The sequence below is a fragment of the Camelus bactrianus genome, chromosome 11, assembly GCF_048773025.1.
Source record: "Camelus bactrianus isolate YW-2024 breed Bactrian camel chromosome 11, ASM4877302v1, whole genome shotgun sequence".
Classification (NCBI taxonomy): Eukaryota; Metazoa; Chordata; class Mammalia; order Artiodactyla; family Camelidae; genus Camelus; species Camelus bactrianus.
This window is the reverse complement of record NC_133549.1, coordinates 40,554,123-40,575,465: the sequence shown is the minus strand read 5'-3', so window position 1 is coordinate 40,575,465 and position 21,343 is coordinate 40,554,123. Positions and strand designations below refer to the sequence as shown.

At 52.3% G+C, this 21,343-nt stretch overlaps 1 protein-coding gene across 6 annotated transcripts; it reads right to left on the bottom strand.

The window, feature by feature from the left end:
- Positions 1-1,619: 1,619 nt before the first annotated feature.
- KCNIP2 (potassium voltage-gated channel interacting protein 2) lies at positions 1,620-20,633 on the bottom strand. Of its 6 annotated transcripts, none has more exons than XM_045507511.2 (10): positions 18,689-20,633; positions 6,429-6,524; positions 5,488-5,586; positions 4,755-4,879; positions 4,270-4,339; positions 4,029-4,099; positions 3,790-3,897; positions 3,500-3,604; positions 3,303-3,365; positions 1,620-3,009 (listed from the first exon to the last, which is right to left on the bottom strand). In XM_045507511.2, the coding sequence occupies exons 1-10, from the start codon at positions 18,759-18,761 to the stop codon at positions 2,962-2,964; spliced, it is 858 nt and encodes a 285-aa protein (XP_045363467.2). In that variant the 5' UTR covers positions 18,762-20,633; the 3' UTR covers positions 1,620-2,961. The 6 variants fall into 6 exon arrangements, with proteins under 6 accessions (XP_045363467.2, XP_045363465.2, XP_045363466.1 ...); XM_045507509.2 differs by having other exon boundaries at positions 5,488-5,541; XM_045507510.2 differs by lacking the exons at positions 5,488-5,586; positions 6,429-6,524.
- Positions 20,634-21,343: the final 710 nt, after the last annotated feature.

The window sequence follows — 21,343 nt, the reverse complement described above, 5'->3', positions numbered from 1 at the left end:
AAAAAAAAAAAAAAAAAGAGTGTTTTGAGATGGAGTAGCTAACAACATTCAGAATCCAACCAGTGGCCAGAAAAAATGATCAGAATGCCAACCTCCTGTTTTTTTCTGGATCCCATTTGTCTGTCCTGGCTCTGGGGTACTTCTCATCTCCCCAGAACTTACAAGCTTCAGACTTCAACTTCCCTTAAACTTGGATATGCCCTAAAATATAGAGACTGTCTCCATACCTAACCCCGTTATATACACACACACTCACCACGTTCATTCATCCAATCATACAATTACTCATACAATTATTGAATGCCTATTATGTGCCAGGCCCCGGGATAGAATGGTGAGATGGGAAAAACTAGTCCAGGCACTCAAGGAGCCCTCAGGAGCTTAAAGTGTATTGAAAAAGTGTATTATCAAATAAATATACGGTCACAAACTGAGAAGTGCCATGAAGGAAAAGTATAGGGCAACATGAGAGATTGTCACAGCATCACCTTGTCTGGATTGTGCATTACATGCACAGCATCCATCTTTCACACACAGATCTTTACTGTGCCCCAAGGCCACTCTGGACAGAGACTTGGGAGACTGGATCTAGTCTCAATTCTCCTATAAATTCATCAGGTGACCTTGAGCAAGTCCTCTGCCCTCTTTGAGCCTGTTTCCTCTTCTGTACAATGGAAGGCTGAGAGGTAGGCTAGGTTATAGGTTCTTAACTTAAGGCCCATGGATGGGCTTCAGGGACACAAAAATATATGGAAAAGTGTGCTTGCTTTTTTTGTTCTTCTGGATAGTGGGGCCACCACTTTCATTAGATCTCAGAGGGGTTATGACCCAAAGAAACCCAAGGACCTAAGGAGCAGTTAGTTTGTGATGATGTGAGAGGGAACACTGAAGAAAGAATGATGGACTCTGAAAGTAAGGTTTTGTTTCTTGGACACCATACCACTCCCTTGACCTTGTCATTGTGTACAGTGTTGGAAGAGAAGGCCTGATCCCCCTTCTATGAATGGTGAAGCTTAGTCACCATGTAATGGTGCCCTAGAGAAAGGATGAGAGGAACTTACCATTGGTGGCCTCTTTCCAGAAGCAGAACAAAGTATGTTTCTACCCTACACAGGAAGTCTCTATTACCCTTTGTGTCACCTTCTCCATGGTGACCTGCCCTGGGTCCTCTCCATCTGATCCCCCATCATTCTTGGCTGGGGTACAGACACAAATGTATGCCTACACTGGAGGCAAGGTTGGGATGTTTATACAAAGGAACTTTAATTAGAAACTAAAGGGAATTCCCCTCTCAAAAGAAACCATTTTGAAATTAAATGTCTGTAAATTAGAAATTCTTGATTCAACTTCTAAAGAATGTCTAGCTTGGCATAGTCTTCTGGACATCAATATCCTGTCTCTTTGTCTCCTCTAAGGATATGGGAGGAAGATTTGGGGGCCTCTCTGAAGTCCAGTAGGTTTCCAACCACTCCAGAACCTGTGTCTTGGTCTCCTGCCAAGGGATGGCCATACTATGGGAAAGGAGGCATTTTCTTTGGGATCTAAAAGGCTGCAGGTGTATGAACTATGGGGTATGAGTTATGTGTGGGGTAGGAGGGACAAAAAGGCGGAGACAGCAGCCTATGCATAGCCATTGTGTTTTATTGGATTTGGTGTGTTTCTTATTTTACAAAATATACAGAGGAGCCAAAAATGCAAAGCAGTCAACAGTGTTCTGATGGGAAAGGGGGTTCCTTGGGGGCCCTCCCCCTCAGATCATGGCTGACTGGGAGGGTGAGCTAAATGGGACAAGCAGATATATTAAGGGGTGGCAGCATGGCAGGGGTGCTGACAGTGAGGTGGGACCTAGGTCCTATGGCCCCTGCCTTCAGGGTGTGCTCAGGGGCATCTCTGGGTAGACTGATTAGAGCAACAGGAGACTCTAGGTGGGAAATGAGGAGGCTATGTGGGGGGCAGGAAGAGAGCCTGGGTAGATCAAAGATTCTAATAAATGCCCCCACACTGGGTTCAAATGCTATGCCTGCCTCCTTTCCCTTTTCTTCTAAGGCATCCACTGTGTGGTCCCTGGCTCACTCTGTGCCTCCAAGTCTAGAGGAAATGGCAAATGAAAACTTGTAGCCATCAGAGAGGGTAGGCTGAAACTCTGGCAGGTATCAGCCAGGACAGCTCCTGCCCATGTTCCCCCTGCTGCCGCCACCACCATACAAACAGAAAGGAAGGAGGGAAGGAATTCCAAGGATGAGCCAGACACCAGGATCTCAGGCTCTCCTGGGGTACTGAGGAGTATGGAAAATTTCTGGGGTATTTCCAAGGAAACAAGGTCTTCTGAAGAGCCTGGAACCTCATATTCTGATGGCTTGAGTGGCAGACCTGTAGAGCTCAAAGCTGTAGTCTGGCATGCTCTCCCTGACAATCCCCAGGCCTTTCTGCTCTCTACCCCAGCCACTTCCTAGGACCTAATCACTGGCTCAGGCCCAAGATTACTCCTTCTACATTCTTGTTCCCCTCCTACAGGGCTCTCAAAGGCCCTGGTCTGAAAGGCCAGTCAGTGCCAAGGACAAAACAGCCTTTCTGATAAGGGAGTCTTAGGGGAAATGTTTATGAGATCAGGGATGGGGAAAGCACCATAGCAGGAGACATTTTGTCTAGTGTTGTGGTTTCTCGGGTGGGAGGGTTAGGAGCACTCAATTCCTGTAACACAGGCACCCTCAGCACTGAGTTTCAGACAGGAAGGGGGTGGGAGCTGTTGGAAGTTGGGAACACCCTACAGAGAAACTCTGCCCACTCCCTGGCCACCTCAGCTCCAGCAATCTGGACCACTGAATCCCCAGGCTCTTGGCTTCCTACAACCCCCAGACTAGGGCTAGGATGAGGACAGACCTGGGAAGAGAAGGGTGAGGTCCACCTGGACTAGGGATAGAGCATGGTCACCCAGGACAACTGACCCCCTCTCCTGGGGAACTAGATGACATTGTCAAAGAGCTGCATGGACCTCATGATGTTCTCGTCCTGTAGCCATGGTGGGAGAGAAGCAGATTGGAGAGAAAGAAAGAAAAAAGAGCTTATCAGAGACAGGGAAAGGGACATTGAGTCAGAAATGGGGACATTCAGAGACAGAGAGGCAGTGAGGAAGGAGATACCCAGAGAAGTGGGGAAGGGACAGGCCTCCTCAAGTTGTGAGGAAATAGGATTCAGGAGTGGGGGTGAGTTAGGGAGATGGTACTCTGCTCAGAGGGGTCTTCTGCTACATCATTGAATCAGGCCCTGAGTCCAGACCAGGGAAATGAGGGCAGGGCCTGTACCTTTTGACAAGACTCAATGAATTCCTCGACAGTCACCACACCATCCTTGTTCCTGTCCATCTTCTGCAAAAAGGTAGTCAGGTAGGGAAAACGGGAGGGATGGCAGAAGAAAGGCAGGCAGAACTTGGGTAAATTCCCTGCTGGGACCTTACCTCCTTCCCTTCACTCCAAAACCCAGCCTACCCAGTCCCAGGCACCTGGAAGAAGCTCTCCACATGTTCTCTTGGGGCCTCCTCCCGGAGTGCAGGATATGTATACTTGCCCATCATGTCATAGATGGACTTCATGATATCAAGCATTTCCTGTTAGGCCAAGAGAGAAGAAGATCCCTCCTCAGAGCCTCCAGCCTCCAAACCGGAAGGCCTAGGGCCTAGGGCAGACCTCACCCCTTGCTGGTGACGCTTATGTGGGTCACGTTTCCCTCCTATGGGCCCTTTGCACCTCCTCACACACATACAGCCCCTCCAGCTCTTCAGTTGCCTCACACCTCCTTGGTGATGCAGCCATCCTTGTTGAGGTCATACAGGTTGAAGGCCCAGTTCAGCCTGTCATCTATGGTTCCCCGAAGAATCACCGACAAACCAGCCACAAAGTCCTAGGAAGGAGGCAGGGGGGAAATGGGTCTTCAGATACCCTTCATCCAACCATCTCTCTGGGTTTGTCCCATAGATGCTGGCCCTGAAGCCCCAGGAAACAGGCGTCCCTGGCCCACCTCCTTCAGCTTACCTCAAAACTGACTGAGCCATCATGGTTGGTGTCAAAGGCATTGAAGAGGAAGGTGGCATATGTGCTGGAGTCTGTAGGATAAATGTAGATGAGTAAGCTTGGCTTCCAGACAGGAGAGGACTTCCTACCTCTATGCGGCTCCTCAAACCCCATTCACTTGGCATTTCCAGTCCCTCCAGAACCTCTCCCTGCCTCAGCTTAGAGATGGATAGCTGCTTCCTCTCAGGACTCAAACCCTTACCTCCTTGAGGAAAGAACTGGGAGTAAATCTGCTTGAAGTTCTCCTCATTGACAATTCCACTGGGACATTCCTGGGGAGGCAGGGGGAGGGAAACCAGACTGAAGAAAGAGACAAAAACCCCTTCCACTCACCCCTCCCCGCCCTCCCCATCCCCTACTCTAGTGTTCAGAGACTCCCAGAGAAAGGGGAAATCTTCTTGTCTCCAGGGGTCTCACCACATAGCTTTTCTACTGGAGGTAAAATTTCTCCCCAGCACACAAATAAAAAATACAGAACTGACAGGCCAATCTATAGGCTTCACACCTTCTCAAACCGGCTAGAACCCCCATCTAGAAGTTCGATCTATGGGGAAGGGGGGCTGTCCCCTCCCCTCCCCTTCCCTTTCACTCCCCAAAGCAACCAGGGCAACCTTTCTGAAAACTCCTGGATAGGTCCTGCCCCTGCTGCTCCATCCCTCACCCAGTTTGGCTCAGCTTTGCACTCACGTTTTTGAAGCCCCGGTACAGGACTTGCAATTCCTTGCGCGTGAATTTGGTTTGTTCCTGTAGCTGCTCCAGACCCTCAGGCCGGTGACACACAGTGGACAGTTCAAACTCATCCTCCACGCTGTCTGCGGGGTGGGGGCGGTTGTGGGGTACAGCCGCGCCTCAGGCCCGGCCCCCACGACCCCTCTTCAAAATCACTGAACCATCCATTCCCCCATCTCTGACTCCAGAGACCAGCCTGCTATTTCCCTGGACCCTGAACTAAGGACATCAAGGCAAGGAGAGAAGATGCTTTGAGGTCCACTAGTGGGCCAAGCCCAAGGCCAGGCCTGCCCCAGAGCCAGGAGTCTGAGTCAGCGCTGGCCCTTGGGTCCTTGATCCTTGGTTGGAGGGGAAGGCCCCTCAGCCCCATCTTCGTCCCAGAAAGGCAGGAGTAGGAAAAATAGGTTGGAGAGGAGGCATCTGAGTTCTGGGCCTTCTCTGACCAACTCAGATCCGCCCAGCCCCACCTTTGCCCAGCCCGAATCCTTCCCTCCAGCCAAGGCCCACCTATCCCAGCCATGCCTGAGCCATGCCCCGCCCAGCTCCAGCCAAGCCCCACCCATACGGCTCCTGCCACACCCCCGGCCCATCTCAGCCCCGCCCCAGTTCCCAACATCCAGTCCCCAGGCAAGTGCCCCCACCCCAGCTCCCCAAGTCTCCCGCCCCCGCCCCTACCAGGAGAGTAAGTCACCTGGGTCCAGCGGGCGGGGTCTGTGGGGGCGGAGGGAGGCTGGGGCGGCTAATGCTGAAGGGAGCGAACTGTCACCGAGAAAGCGGAAGACCCAGCCGACTACACACACTTCGCCCCTCACACTCAGCAAATCTCACAGACCTGCATGTTATTACAATGCACACACCCCAACCCCGCGCCCAAAGGCAACGTAACGAATGAGCATAGACACACACGAATCTGACCCCAGGCACATGACACCTCTCCTTTTTCCAAGTCTACTCCCATGTGGGACACAGAGGAATCAAACATAAAGACACTGTCAAATAATGACTACAAACTGGGCCTCTATAGTTTGCAAAATGCAGTGTTATCCTATGAGGTGGGCAAGACCCAAATGAGAAAACAAGCCTACAGACAAAACAAGGTCACTCAACTGGGGACCAGGCTAGGACTAGAAAACTCAAGTATCCTGTCATCTGGAGAAAGACGGGCTCCACCCCTACACTTGCATCCATCTAGTCTAGGCACTGGCTACCTACATCTCAAGGCTCAAAACATGCCCAGGCACGGGACCGGCAGCCAGACACTAACCCCAGCGAAGCCACGCAAAGACCTTCACAGCCGCCTGGTTCTGCCCCTGCCACACTGGGCACACCCACACAGGCTCAGAGTCGCCTCAGCCCCGCCACAAACACCACGCCCAAACACCCAGATCCCGCCCATTTAACAGACCAAAGACTGCCCACACTCAGGCTCCGCCCCCAAACTGATCACACTCACACTTTCCGGTCTGCACTCGGTAGCTACGCCCCCTCACACTCAGGCCAGCCAGTGCCCAGCCCACCTCTGCCATACTGGTCGCGCTCACACACACACACGCACGCGCACCGGCTCCCCTCACACTGGCCACGCCCACACACGTACAGCCCCGCCCCCGGAAGCACAGGAGAGGCACTTGCTTTCACTGACTGAGGGCAGGGCTTGGGGCCCGCAGCAAGGCAGCAGCTTGAGGAACCGCTGCTTCAGCGCTTTTTTAGTGGGCCCTGGAGGGTGGCCTGGGAAGAGAGAAGACCCCAGGAAGGTACATTAACCTCCGCTGTCCCTCTGTTCCCTGTACCCTCCCCACCATCATAAATTGACCCGGCTGGGGGTGGGTGTTGGGGGAAGACGGGGGAGGGGTAATGACGAGGGTAGCTGGGGTCAGTTAGGGGAGTCCAGTGGGTTTCACAGGCATGGAAAGTCCACCAAGGTGGCTCGGGCACCTTGTATAAAGGGACTTAGCCGGGGACAGGGAGGGGGCCAGCAAGGGAAGTGGCACTGACCTCAGTCTTTGTTGACCCAGTGCCTTGGCTCCAGTGCTATAGCTGGACCTCTGAGAGTGATGTCCAACCTAAAGACTGCCTGGGCAGGAATGCCTCTCTCAACACACACACATATACAGTGACAGACGTGTATAATGACACATAGAATGATAAATCACTAGGGGATGGACCCCATACAGTGGCAGCTCGATACCCAGTAACTCACTCACATCCACATGCACACACACAGAGACAGACCCACTCTGACCTAGTATTCCTTAATACAAACATACAAATATGACTGACCTAGAAAAAATATGACACACACGTAAGGACACATAAAGACCGTCTTAAACACAGCATGATCAAACCACAAAAGAACACAGAACAACCCTGGGACACAAAGGCACAGTGTGGTCACCATGACATATTAAGGTCACCACGACACATACCCATATCATACTGTGACTTAGGTGCCCATGGCACCCAGACACCTAAGACTGCACCTCATGCACGGAACCCGCATTTGCCCAAGATGCACCCACTTTTTCCTGTAACCCCTCATGCAAGTCACCTAGAATCTTCCTGCCAATGGAACAGAGTTCCTCATCATCTAACTCATCCACCATAAAGGTGTGTCCCTTCCCTGTCCTTCCCAGTGTGGCTTACTCTTTGAAGGTGAAATGATAGCGAACTTTGAGGCAATGACAGACCTTGGGGATGAGTATGTGGGACTACCCAGAGCCCACTGATCACAGTTCGCCTCACTTCCTCTTATTTACACATATGTCCTACAGCTCTAATTGCATCCCAGGGAGACCCTCCACCTTTGTGTGTGTGTGCGCGCACTCACGTATGTGTCTGTCTCTGGGCTGCACCCACCGGCCAGAGTTCAGTGAACCTGGCACACTGAAGTCCATTGCTGGAGGAGCCCAACTTCCTTTAGTTGTAGATTGGCACCCCAGCTCCCTCACAGGCCCCGCTCCCAAGCCAGGCTCCACCCTCAGGACAGTGCTCTGCTCCCAGGAGATAGCTGCTCAAGGCCTCCTCTCCCTCCCATAGTCCTCTCTCCCTGCTCCCCCACAGGAGCTATGGAGAGGTGGGAGGGAGGCTGTGGGCTGGGTAGGGGATCGATGGCGGCCTGGCCCCTGGCCCAGGGCTCCATTAGCCTGGACTTTGGTTTCCCGAAGCCGGATTGTGCCTGGGGCCTCCGGTGGTGTTGTCGCCACTGGACTGGAGGATAGCTCTCCCTCCTCTCCCAACCTCTTCCTCTTCACATATCCCAAATATCTGGTCCCCTGCCTGTTTCAAGGACTCAATCTCCTCCAGGCTCTGAAGGTAGGAAGAAAAAGGGGATGTCTTCAGCACACTGGATGTCTGGGTTTCCTGGATGACCCCTGCTTCCCACCAAATAGTCTAAAGGAGATGGCAAGTTACAGGCCAGCTGACTTCATCTTTTCAGGACTGTATGAATCCCAGTTCATCCAGGACCAATCTCTGCTCCCCACCCTACCCCAATAAATGCAGCAGCAGATGGAGGGTAGGCTAGGAGTTTTCTGCTCTTACTAAACCCTAGGGCAGGCAATTCATGGGCCTTCCATTTGTCCCCAGCTCCTTTCACATCTTTTCAGTTCTCCCAGGTGTCTACCCTGCAGCCCTCTTACCACGGTTCTTGCCTGTTTTCCTGTCCCCAGTGGAACTGGAGCTGCACAGTTCTTGGTGTGAAAAGAGGGAGAGGCCAAAACTCCCTGGGGAAGGCAAAACGTGTTATCCCGACCTCCAGTATCGATCTCTCCACTTAACTTTGGGGTGGGGCAGAGAATCTACTTCCCACTCCCAATGTCTAGGCCCTGGAGCCCATTCTGCCCTCCTAAGAGGAGCTAGGAGAGGCAAGGGAGCTTAGGAAGCAGGGTCCTTTATCTGATCCCTCCTCACTCTCCTGCCAGAGCTGATCTATAAATGTCTCATTCACAGTGTTCCGACTCCTGTCCCTCCGAACCTACCCCCCTCCCTCAACTTGGGTATGAAGCTGGTATATCCTCAGGGAACTGTGGGAACAGCCCCCCACATAATCAGATACCCAAAGAAGCTCAGCCTCACGCCCCATGCCTCTGAGGCACAGTCACATCCGCGATCGCATAAAGCTACACACTTTGTCACTCAGACACATTAAATCACACCCCTGTCATACATACAGGCCCAAGTAGTCACACATTTTGTCCTTCCTCACACACATGAACACACAGCCACACCCCCTGTATCTCTCACACACTGAGTCCACATGCACTCTGTAACCCACACTTGAGGGATGGAGGTGTGGAGAGTCACACACATCTTCAGAGCCATTGTGGGTCCCTGACCACAAAAGGGACTCCCCAGAAGTCTGGTGTTGTCTCAGGATCTCTGGAACTTCCTTCCTCTCCAGGTACCCCTGCCCGTCTCCAGACTTCTCCTCATGTCCCCCAGATACTCCTCCCCCCAACTCTAGCCCTCCCATGCTGGGCTTCACCTCCCTCAGACACCCACTCCCCCAGATTCCCTCACCTCCCCCAGATCTACGAGTCCCCCTCTTTACCTCTCCCAGATGTCCTATTCCCCTAACTCCCCTCCTCCCCTCCCCCAGATGTCCCACCCCATCACTAACCTCCTCACCCCTGCAGCCCCCAAGTGAGTCATAAGGCCAGAGTAATCCCTCCACAGTCCTGCCAGCCGCTATCCCTCCAGCCAACAGACCAGACAGACATGCCCAGACACCTGGGTTACCTTCCAAGGAGACAGGCTCAAAGAGGCCAAACTGCTCCAGGACCTTGACAAACAGAGCGAGGACCACAAGCACAGCGACCATCTCCAGCCCTTCCAGGTTCATGGTGGGCCTGGGGCATGGCCCCACAGGCTGAGGCTCAGACACGCTGGCCAGTCCTACCCACACCACCTGCCCCGCGGGCTCCCCAGCCTGAGTAGGACTGCCTGCAGCCTCCCTCCCCTTCTCCCTCCCAGGATCTCCTCCCCCTCCCCCCAACCCCGCCTCCCCACACGCCTCCCAGCCACAGCCTCCCAGCCATAGCCTCTTCCTCTTCACGGGGCCACCTCAGCCTCTGCACTGGTATCTCCTCAGAAGCCTTTGGCTTGAAGGATATGGGCCAGGCCAGGCGAAGCCAGAGGAGGGGGGCAGTGACCTGCCCCTGTCCCTGAGGGCAGCTTCCCCCAGAAACCCTGTGGCTAATCTTTGCCAAAGGGAAGGGGCAGCCAGAGGAGCTGGGCTTAGAGAGAAGGTAGAGAAAGGCAGTGTGTGTGTGAGAGAAAGTATGAGCTGCACATGCATAAGTAATAGATGTGCGGGTCAGAAAGCGTTATGGGTGTCTGGGTGTTTTCTTGTGTGTACATTTCTGTGTTTGTATGGAGAGTGTGTGTACCTCCTCTTACATATGTCTCTGTGTGTTTGCACAGGAGTGAGCATCTGTCTGTTAGGTGTGTGTCTGGTGTATACAGGTCTGTGACCTGGGTATCTATAGTATGTGTGTGTGAGAGTGTACTGGAGTACTTCCGAGTGTGTATGGGGTGTGAGGTTTGTATTTTAGCAGGGTTGTGGCATGTGGGTCTGAAGACTGGTATGGATATGTCCTGTGATTAGAAGCATGGGTCTATGGTGGTTGTGTAATTGCATCTGCATGAAACTGAGAATATAAAGGGGGAGAAGGCAGTGACCTCTCCCATCAGGAGGACACCACCCACATCGATCAAGGTTGCCATAGAGACTGTGATGTGGGAAGCACTCTCTTCCCACAGGTTACAGACAGGGAAACTGAGGCCCATGGGAGGTGGGATTAGTTACAATAGTCTGAGTAGGAAAAAGGTTGCTTAGCCCTATCACTGGGAGGAGAATTACTGCAGCTGCCTCTGGGACCCAGAGACTCAAGCTCCTTGGGAGAGGATGAGGGATGTGCTCTTCTCGCCCTCCTGGCTGCTCTTTGGGAATTGTTACTGAGCTGATGGAAAAGCCCAGGGTAGGAGGGAAATCTGAGCCTTCCAAGGGAGCCACCCTGGAGCCCTGGAGTATTCCTGGAGCCCCTCCCCATCTTCCCTGCTCCCTCCTGGTGGTAGTGGTGGGGATGATGGTGTGTGTGTAGGGGGTGCAGGGAGAGGCCTGCAGAGACTGTGAGCCAGAAGACAAGTGCCTCTGGGGTCCTGCCACAGCTGGCTAAAGACTGGAACACTCACTGTGTGCTAGACAACGTGCTATGTGCTTACAGGCATTATCACACTGAATTGTCACAATAAACCTATGAAGAAGGTACTACTGTCCCCACATCACCGGTGGGGAAACTAGACAGAAAGAGGTTAAGTAAATCTCCAAGATCAAGAAGTATCAGAGCCTCAGCTTTAATCCAGTCTGACCTCACTACACTGGCTCCCTTCTTAGATGGCTTGCCCACCTAGGAGGCCCAGTTTAGGGGATTAACCCCAGAGGGAGCCCTCCCACCTTGTCCAGCTCTGGTATGGGTGTGTTTCAGCCCCAGTTGTGGGGTGGGGGTGAGGATGGGGGCCATGCTTCATTAGAGGTTCACTGATCTGCAGTTCTACATGGATACCACTGGGGGGTCAGGCATCCATCTCACACCCTATCTTACCCTTCCCTCTCCCACATCCTTGGGAAGATGTGGAAAAGACTGGGAAGGAGTGGAAAAGACTGGGAAGGAGGGCATGCCTCAGGCAGGTGTGGTCCTCTGCTTGCCACTCCCACCCCGCCCCCAAAGAAGTAAACTCAGAGACTGTTTTTGGTTTCTCACACCTTTGGAGGTTACAGGCTTACAGATGAGCTGACCATGTATCCCCCTTTCACTGTCCAAAATCTATGTCTGACATTTAATACCCTTCCCCCTACCCTCATCAGCAGATCTCTTTTCCAGCCAGTTTGGCCTCCTCACTGTCCCCCAAATACACCAAACTAGGTGCTGTCTCTGTGTCTTTGCTCCTGCTATTCCATCTGCCTGAAATGCCATCCCTCCTGTGCTCTTTCTAGCCTACAGTTCTTACCTGTCCTTTAGAGGCAGCTTAAATTCCCTTCCCTTCAGAGCCTCTCGCCCTTGTGGGCTCCCAGCTACCTGAAATGCTACTGAACTCATTGGTGGGCCCTCAAAACTCATCACCTAAGTCTGTGATGTTATGAGTGGGAACAGTAGAAGGAGGCAGCTTAGCATGGTAGGTAATAGTGTGGGCAAGGGTGGCAGACTTCCTGGGTTCAAATCCCAGATCTGCCACTTGCAATTCACAGGGTGAGTTCTTAGTCTCTGTGTGTCTCAGCTTCCTACCTCATATGGTTGCTAAGTCCTCCTAAATGAATTAATATGTGGAAAGCTGTTAGCATAACTCCTAGCACAGAGTAACTGCTTATAAGTGTTTGCTGCCATTAGTAATAACATGACACTCCCCTCCTTACATTTCTACAGCTCTTAACAATTTACAAAGCATTTCCACAAACATTGCTATTTCAATGGCTTCTCATGACAACCCCATGAGGTAGGTAGAGTGAATAGTATTGTGCCCATTTCACTGATAATGTAAACGAGGCCCAGAGAGGTAAAGGAATTTGTTCAAGGTCACCTAGCTAAGAGGAGATTTTGCAAATTTGAACTCAGATCTTTCTGGATCAGTCCTGTTTCCTCAGCTAGATTCCAAGCCCCTAGAGGGCAAAGATGTTTAAAAATTGGACTTACACAAATTGAATGCCAGGCTCTGAGCTGGTGCCCATGGAACAAAGATGAACCAAACAGGGTTCTGGCTCCCACTGGTTAGGGAGAGACAGCCCATTGAGAGAACTATCAGTCATCTATTCATTCAAAAAATATTTTTTGTGTGCTGACTATGTGGTAGGAACTGTCTTAGGCAGGCCATGAAATGAGGTATAGTAAAAGCTTTCTAACTGGGAGTCCAGGAAAATCTTGAAGAGGTTATTTTTTGAGCTGGTTCTTAAAGAATGGCTGAAATGTCAACAGTCCACCTTAACAAAGGGACCAATATTTATTGAGCACATTTTGTGTCCTTGATACTTTACATATATTATCTGTTACCCCTCAGAGGTAGGGTTTATTATTTCTGTGTTTACGGCTGACATGGTCAGATTGAGCAGTAGTATATCCATTTTGCAGATGAAGGAATTGAAGCTAAAATAAGTGATTTTCCCAAGATAAGATAGATGATAAAGGATAAATCAAGACTTGAATCAGAATCAGTGATCTGCCAGCTCCCTCAGGCTGTCTCTCCAATGTGTGTGGAGGTGTCAAGGAATCCTGAGTGCAGCTCAATTTTGTATTGGGGGAGCTATGACTGATAAGACCAAAAAGGATCAGATCCCATGGAACCTTGAATGCCAAGCCAGGCTATTTGAAAGGAGGCAGCACAGCAGCTGATTCCCAGATGGACAGATTGACAACCATGCAGCCGGTTGCCCTGTCCTTGGACACTCCTCTCCCCTCTCTCACCCCCACCCTCAACCTTCAGAGACCCTGACCCAGCCTCACAGGACTCAAGGTCTTAACTCAAGCAGACCTCTGGTGGGAGGGTCTGATGGAAGCGAAAGAGCAAGTTGTTTTTCAGGCTCTCCCTCCACCCCAATTCAGAGACCTCTCAAGTCTTAGGGCCCTATGAGAAACTTGCCCAGCTCTGTCCTCAAGCATCGCTGTGCCACTTAGCTCTTCACTCAAAGGAGTGAAGTCTTAATGGAAGCACTTCAGGCAGAGTGAGGGCTGAAGGGAAAACTATCTTGAAGCATTAGATGAGCCCTCCCTAGCCCCTCAAATCTCACCACAGAGATACACCTGTCATTTAGTTATTTACCTCCTGAAGTTCAAACCCAGAGTAATACTGCCTTATGAAGGGGACCCACACTATGTAGCTGTCCCACTTTCCCATCTGCCTTTGCTCCCCCAGTGAAGAACCCAGTCAGTGAAGACCCTTTTCTCAGCCCTCCAGCCCCACTCCATCCCCAGCCAGACCAGAAGACATAGCAGCCCCCAGCTGCATCAGGTGATTAATTACCTCCCTAGGCCTTGGGGCTATTTTAGGGCCTAGAAGTCATGCCTGCTATGATTGAGAGCTGGCCCTGCCTGGCTCCAGCCATCTGTCACTGGAGACAGGCCCAAGCAGGGGGCTTGGAGGACACCTGCTCCCCAAGAGACATCCAAGCATGGCTCTATTCAGCCCCATCTCCCCTCCTTCTGGGGAGCACATGATAAAGAGAGGCCTGTTTATACTCCAGGGGCCTGAAGGGATACCATGGAGACAGCCAGAGAACTACAGATCCCAGAATGCCACAAGACTAGGTTGTTTTGGTCTCCCTAGGCCAGGTTGGGAGGGGATGCTGGGTTCTGTGGGTCCTGCCCAGGCAGCTCTAAAAAAACCCAAGTGGAGGTGTGTGTAAATCTCAGCAGTACTATGATGTGATACCCACAATCCACATGTCACAAGTTCCACAAATCCCAAACCAAGGCATAACCTTTTGAAGGCTACACAACTAACTCAGTGTGACCCAGGAACCCCCAACCCAACTCTAAAGCATAGAATTCCAGGTGCATGCAGTCTTAGTGTCACAGAATTCCAGGACACACAGCCCCAGTAATCACAACCCTAGTGATGCACAACTCCCTTTAATACAGACTCCCAGAGATAAACAAAATGGAGACATACAATCCTTATGCCACACAAGTCTATCTATCCCATCATGTATAAACTCACTAGCTGAGTTCATGTTGGTCCAGCCCCACTTCAGTATTTTTTCCTTCTGGACACTGACTCCAGTCATCTTAAGATCCCATTCAACTAAGCAATTCAGTAAAGGGCTTTGCCTTTTCCCTGCTCTGCTGCAAGCTTCCTCCTTCTGTCCCTGTGAGGGACCTTGCCCCTTACTTCCATCTACTTGAGGCTCCACCTCTGCTCTCAGTGAGAAGTCCTGCCCCCTCCTCCACCATTTGAGGGACCATGATGACACCTCTCCTTTCCTCTTTGAGATCCCTATGTCCTCCACTTTCTCAGTAAGGGACCCTAGCTTCACTTCTGTTGTGGTCTTGCCCTTTAAACCCTTTTCTTTGAGGGACCCTGCTCCTTCCATCTCTGTGAGTGGCCCTTTCTCTACCCACCTAGGCAAGGCTCCTATCCCATTTCACTCACTTTTTGAGGGGTCCAGCTCCTTCCCCCCTTCCTCATACCTGGCGACAGCGACCCAGTCACCAGCTGGTAGAGGGATCGCGCTGCCTGCCCCAACGGGCTCCGGCACCTGCGGGGGCATCGGTTCATGGTCCAGCCTTGAGCAGTGTGGCCAAGCTCCGCCCCCAAGGCCCGGCGGTCAGGTCTCCGCCCCCACCCGAGTGGGCCCTGCGTGGGCGGCGCGGGAGGGCGGGACCCATAGGACCAAGATCTCAGACAGCAGAGTCCCCCCACACCGCCCCACCTCCGTCTTCTCCAGGCCACACGAAGGGAACTCACCCTCGCCCCTTCATCTGAAGCACCCGCCCCCAAAGTTCCTAGACTGGGGCGGCGGGAGGAGGGTGGAGGCAAGGGGCAGCGCGTACTCTCTTCACAGTCTTCTCTAGGAACGTTTTCTTGAATTTCTGGTGGGGAAGGGGGGCACCCACGGTTTTTGAAAAAGGAGCTGGAGGGGGAATGAACATTGTCTTTTAATAGCCTACTTCATTCCCTCCTTCGCTGTCACACCCCTCCTCCTCCCATTTTGGCAGAGATGCGAAGGGGTAAGAGGACACAGTTGTCATGGCAACTTCCCACACTTTCATACTTCCTGGACCAATGGAAGAGAGCAGGAGGGAGGAGGAGGAACTGACCGGTGTATTAGGGTGACAAAGGAGCAGCAGGGATGTGCCCCTACCAGTCTCTGTCTTCTGGCATCGAATCATCGCTTTCTCTTGTAGCTGTTTCTGTTTTGTGTCCCTGTGTCCTGATCTGGCGGGTTCACACTCTCCCATCATACGAGGACTGCCAGCCACATGCATCAAAGAGAAGCCCCCTCCCCACAGTCCTGGCCCAGACACCTTTCTTGGACTCATCGCTATCTGGTTTCACCCATCGTAAACCTTTCCAGGACCCACTAACGCTTTCAAATTGGTGGGAGGGCCTACGGGCATCCCACCCCTCCAACCCAGATCCCGCATTTTTGGCTGAAAATCCTACATTTACGAGGCGATAGTCAACCTTCGAACTCCATGAAATCTTGCCACTAGATTTGGCGACATCCCCTTTTGGAATCAGCTTCACAACCATGCCTCCTCTAAGACCACATGGGGGCGCCCCAGTCCAAGGAACGACGTTTATGGCCAGAGGGACAGGACTCCGGAGATCCCAGCAGGGACCCGAGATCTGACTGTGGTCAGTCAGGGCCCAACTCCTTCATCTTCTCCAGTCCTTTCTTTGCTTCCAGCTCGGACAGGACAGCCGCTTATCGCTGCCTTTCCCACCCCGCCGCACTGCCAAGCTGCCCTGCCGGGCTGGGAAGACCGGAGGGGTTAGATGCGGGGAGGAGTGGGGCTCAGATTTTTTTCCCCTAAAGGTCTCCCCAAGATTTGTTTTGAGCCTGGGGTAGGAGTGGGGAAGAAAAGCTGCCAGAGCAACCCAGGATGCCCTGAGGTATGGCTTTGGCGCCCCCTCCGGTCGGCCTGATAGGCCGAGGTGACTGGAGCCAAAGAATACCCTCAAGTCCGATCCCAGGAATCCCGGCAGAATAGGGAAGGAACGTTGGAAAATTGAATGGTCTGACTGCACCCCCGGCCTTTCGCGCTCTTCAGCACTGCGGACAACGACTCCCCTTCAGGCTTCAGCTCCTGCGTCTCAGAGCACCCGGAGCCATAACACCGGCTTCCCAACCCCACTTATCTCCCACTGCAAGATAAGCCCTTCTTCCAGAGGAGAGCTCCTGGCAGTCTTATTTCTACTTTCCAAGTCGTGTGTGGAGCTATCTACGGCGAGGATGCTGATCACGTGGAACACGATTTTTGATGCTTGTCAAGATTTGAACTATTTCCCGTGGGAGGAAGGCAGGTAGGAAGTAGTATTTCCCATTTTACAGATGAGAAAAGAAAGGTCCAGAGAGCAAGTCATACAAAGCTGGTATTCACACTTCCATTCTTGCATCTTCCAATGCAAGTGCTTCCCCATCTCCAACCAATCTCTGATTCAAACAGCTAAGTGGGGAAGGGATGATTCCACTAAAAGGGAGAATCAATTAAAGACGGAAGCAAACACTGACTAATGTGGTGCTAACGAGGGCCCTGAGACTCTTACTATTCTCAAGGATCCTGAGTTGGTGAGAACAGAATTCAAAGCAGAGCTAGTCAGCTGGACCTTTAGAATCCATCCAGGTTTGAGACACATCTAGGGCACACCTGGGGCCGCCTGAGTGGAAGGGCTCCTCTTTCTGGGAGTTTTGGCATAGGGATTCAACTTCTTCAGGGTGGGTGAGTCAGGGAGACACTTTTTCAAGGCATTACAACCTAGCCCTCTCCCCCATCCCCAAGTCTTAACCTCACTCGGAGCAGGACAGAAGGATCGTGGCCTTCCTTCACCTCCCCAGCTTGTTAGACAAGTGAGACAGTCTCCCTCCTCCCATGTCTATTGGAGTTCTTCTGCAAGCTACACAATAAGACAGAAACACAAGTACATGGAAATGCACACAAGGTGACACAGTCACCCACACAAACACATGGATCTGCCTACCAAACCCAGGAATATGCACAGGCACAGATGTACTGGTCTCACATACTTCCCCAGTGTGGGAGAGAGAGGATGCCTGGACAGCAAAGTGGTTTGGGGGGATACTTACAATGGGAGGCCACGTGGCACTGCCCAGGCCTAGAGCTTCTACCTCTGGGTCTGGAGGGGAGTCAAGAGGCTGTGTTTTCCTCTAGTTTGAAGTTTTGGGAGGGTTGTTGGGGTTTGAAGAAGCTTCAGTTGTAAGAATGATCTCTAAATACTTTTGGAGGGTGGCTGACCCAGCATTAACCAAAACCTTCCCACAGGAGCCAGGCACCTGGCTTCTCCTGGCACCCAGGCTGGGCAGATGGACACCAGAATCCCTCCTTGGGTCCACCTGGGCTATATGTGGAAAAGGTAGGGAAGCAGTGGTGTGCACTAAAGACCCCCTTCTGCACCAGGAAGCCAGAGAGGTAGCAAGGGTAAGACACTACAGACATCACCACACAAAAGGACAAAATCAGTGTCAAACACCCATATAATCCGCATAGTCTCACAATCACAAAACACGACACAAACCACTTCAACAAATGATTGTCCCAGGAGTTCACAGTCATAAAGTCTTACAAAGAAAGAGACATACCACCATAAAGTGAAGACCTGACACAAACTGGTAGTCACATGCCACTTCATACATAATCACACACTCAAAGCACGCAGTTAGTTGCACACAGAACAGAGATGCATGGTCAAAACAACTTCATGAGTCAAATCAGGGTCCTACACAACCTCACTCAAACATCTGACAAGATCATACAATTTCACAGCCACACACAATCACACTCACCCTGGCTGTCACCAAGCCTAGGGCACATGGCAACCAGCTGTGAGAGGCGCACACATATATACACACATAGACACAAAGAATGACAGGCGCTCATGCACGTAACACCTCCCACTCTAGACACCCTCCTAGCCTTGTGTCACACACGCCCACACCTGCTGCCTCTCCCCACCTGCATGCCTGCTCTCCCCTGAAACCAACCCCCACCTCCTCCCCGCAGGACCCAAGGCTTTGAACCTCAGTGTGCTGCTGCCCAAAACAGGAGGGTGCCTGGGAATGGGGCAGAGTGTGGGTAAGGGACTGGCCAGGGTCAGAGAGGCTTAAGGGTCTGGGGGTACGGAATCTACCCTTCCTCCCCCCGACCCCCGTGCCACCAACTCACCCGTGAGCTGGTCATAGGATCCGTCCAGGTCTCGGGAATCGGACAAACTCTCCTTACGGCTCTGGCCCCGCATGGCCCCTGGCGCCCCCCTCCCGTCCCACCTGGGCCGTGGGAGGGGGCGCCCGGTGGCCGGGATGGGGCGCTCACACGGCGCCCCCTGGCGGCGTAGCGCGCTGCCGGGGCTGGGGGCCGGGAGAGTCCCGGCTGGGGCTGAGTCTGGGGACCGGGGCCGGGGGTCTAGGGCCCACCTGGGGATCCTGGGGCAGAAGCGGGAGGCTTGGGCAGTAGGTGAGCGCAGAGCCGGAAGCAGAGCGGAACAGAGCACGGAGCCGGAGCCGAGCAGCCTCTCTCCTCCCGCCCCCTCCCCGCGGCTGTCACCGCCACCTCCCCCCTTTGGCGCTGCCGGGATTGGCTCCCCCTACCCCCGCCCCCTCCTCTTTGCAGCTCGGGGGAGGCACCCGGTGAAAGGGTGAGCTAAGTGCTGGGAGGGAGACTGACTCTCCTGCAACACTCCCCACCAAACCTGAAGCCCTGGGTGCTAGGGGTGGAGGGAATAGGACCAGAAAGGCCCCTCTATGAGAAATCCCCGCCCCAGATTCTCAGCACTCCTTCTCCCACCGTCACTCCTGGCCAGGGTATGTTTAAGTCCCCTGTCCTGTCAGTCTGCATGTAAGCCCCTATTTTTCTGCTGTTCTCCTCTCATGAATGAGTCTCTGTAGCCCCCATCAGTGCCCACCCTGCTTGAAGGGAGCTGGAGACGCAAAGATCAACCCAGCCTCTAATACAGGCTTATCTCAGGTCAGTGGACTACAATTTTCTCTTCTCTTGGAAGGACTCCAACCCTCACCCACTTAAGGACCCTGCCTCTGGGCCCCATTCACTCTCAAGAGTGCCTTCTTCCCTGATCTAATGACCTTCGTTGGCCAACTGGGAAGAAAAGGAAAAGAGTGAACCAGGCCAGTTTCTCAAGACTTTCTAGCTCTTTTGTCCCCTCCTCCCCTTTTTTTTCTTTCAACTTTTCTGCCCTGTTCTCTTCCGTCACCTGCCCTGTCCTAGATTCCTTCTGTTTTCCAGAAGATTTGGGGAACGACTGAGGGGTTTCAGGATGCAGGTAAGAGTGGGGGAGAAATACCCTTGTTATGAAGCCCCCTTCCCTTAGATTAGCCTCTTTTCTGAAGCCAGGGGCTAGCATAGAGCTGGGCTACCTCTGGCTCCCAGGAATGGCTACTGAATGCTGATCCTACATGTCTGACCTTTCCCAGGATGCTTCCTGGGCTCCTAGCCCATGAGCCCCCCAGCCATTGTGAGGATTTGGGGATGGTGGTGGCAATGTCTGATGTGTCTGGATGGTATGGCGGCAGTGTCCCAGGTAATCCTTCCTGTCCAACAGCTCCTCTGCAGGAATGACCTGCCAAGACTGAAAGCTTCAGCTAAAGTGACTCCAACACATTTAATCTCTTCAAATGGATTAATTTCCAAGGGCTTGATTCAATTAACTCAGGAGGAATTGTGGTGGGAGTTCAGGCATGAGAGGGGCAGCTGAAGGAGGGATTATTTTGGGAGCAATGCCCTGCTCCTGGCTCTCCCCTGAATCTGAAGGATTCTCCACAGACTTGCCATACACACTGGGGCACGGACAGAGTATAGGCAGCTCCTTTTGGGGTTGAACTCTAGGAAAGGATGGGACTCCTGTTTGCAGTTTTTAGAATGGGTGTGTAAATGGGTCAAGAGACGGGTCTTTACAACGGAGGGCTTTGCTTATTGCACCATGCCCTAGACTAGCCCTTAATCACTTCATAGGAAAGGCTGGCAGGAATCCAGAAACAGCCCAAATAGGCCGACTGGCCTCAACAGCAAGTTTGGAGGTAAAAGGATTTTCTTTTCCCTCCTTCCACCCAGAAGGCAAGGGAGACTACAACTTCTGAATTGAACTGGCTTCCATTAGGGACAGGAGATTCAGAAACAGAGTCTCTAAAGGGGCCCCTAGCCAGATGAGACCAGTGCCTGAGACATTACCTTAACTTTGTCTTTGAGAAATGAGTGCTGGGTAACAGAGATAAAGGGTGGGGGAAAAAAGACACTAAAAAGACGGTCCCATACAAATCAATTTTTAATAACTCCAATTTGCCACCAGCTTCCAGCTCCTGCTCCTCTGGGGTTTATCAATGGAAAACACTAAATGTCTCAGGCTGAACTACCCATCTAGTGATCAGAGATGACCCAGCTTCTGATCTCTTAAGAGTCTACAACTGTACCTGGCAGCATGTTGGTGGATTCTCTGGAAATAGTACCTATCTGTTGAATGCTGGAGCCAGAACTCTGGTTCCCAGGGAGAGCATGTATCCAAAAGAGATCTAAGTCCAGTAGAATAGAAGCTGGGGAGGTCCCAAACCTGCTCTTTTTGCTGGATTCCTGCACCTACTCCTAGATTCTTTCTGTGCTGCTTGCTGGCTGCCATCCTGAGGGCTTTAGAAAGTGCTTTGGAAAGGGAGGATCTCAGAGTAGCAGCTACTTTGAAGGCAGCTGTGGGGCAGGGAAAGCCTACAGTAGTCCCACGGAGGCTGTCCAGATGAGGAACCATAGGCCAACTTCCCAAAGGTCAGCAGAACTGCTTGCGGTTCCACCCAGAATATGGGTAGACAGAATGGCCTCTCC

What these genes read in the sequence shown, in the direction of transcription:
- KCNIP2 (XM_045507511.2), bottom strand. Translation starts at nt 18,761, where the DNA reads ATGCGGGGCCAGAGCCGTAAGGAGAGTTTGTCCGATTCCCGAGACCTG. An exon ending in ATCCTATGACCAGCTCACGG is followed by an intron (nt 6,525 to 18,688) that starts GTGAGTTGGTGG and finishes CTCTCTTCCCAG; the next exon opens with GCCACCCTCCAGGGCCCACT. An exon ending in ATGGCTCAGTCAGTTTTGAG is followed by an intron (nt 3,898 to 4,028) that starts GTAAGCTGAAGG and finishes CCTCCTTCCTAG; the next exon opens with GACTTTGTGGCTGGTTTGTC.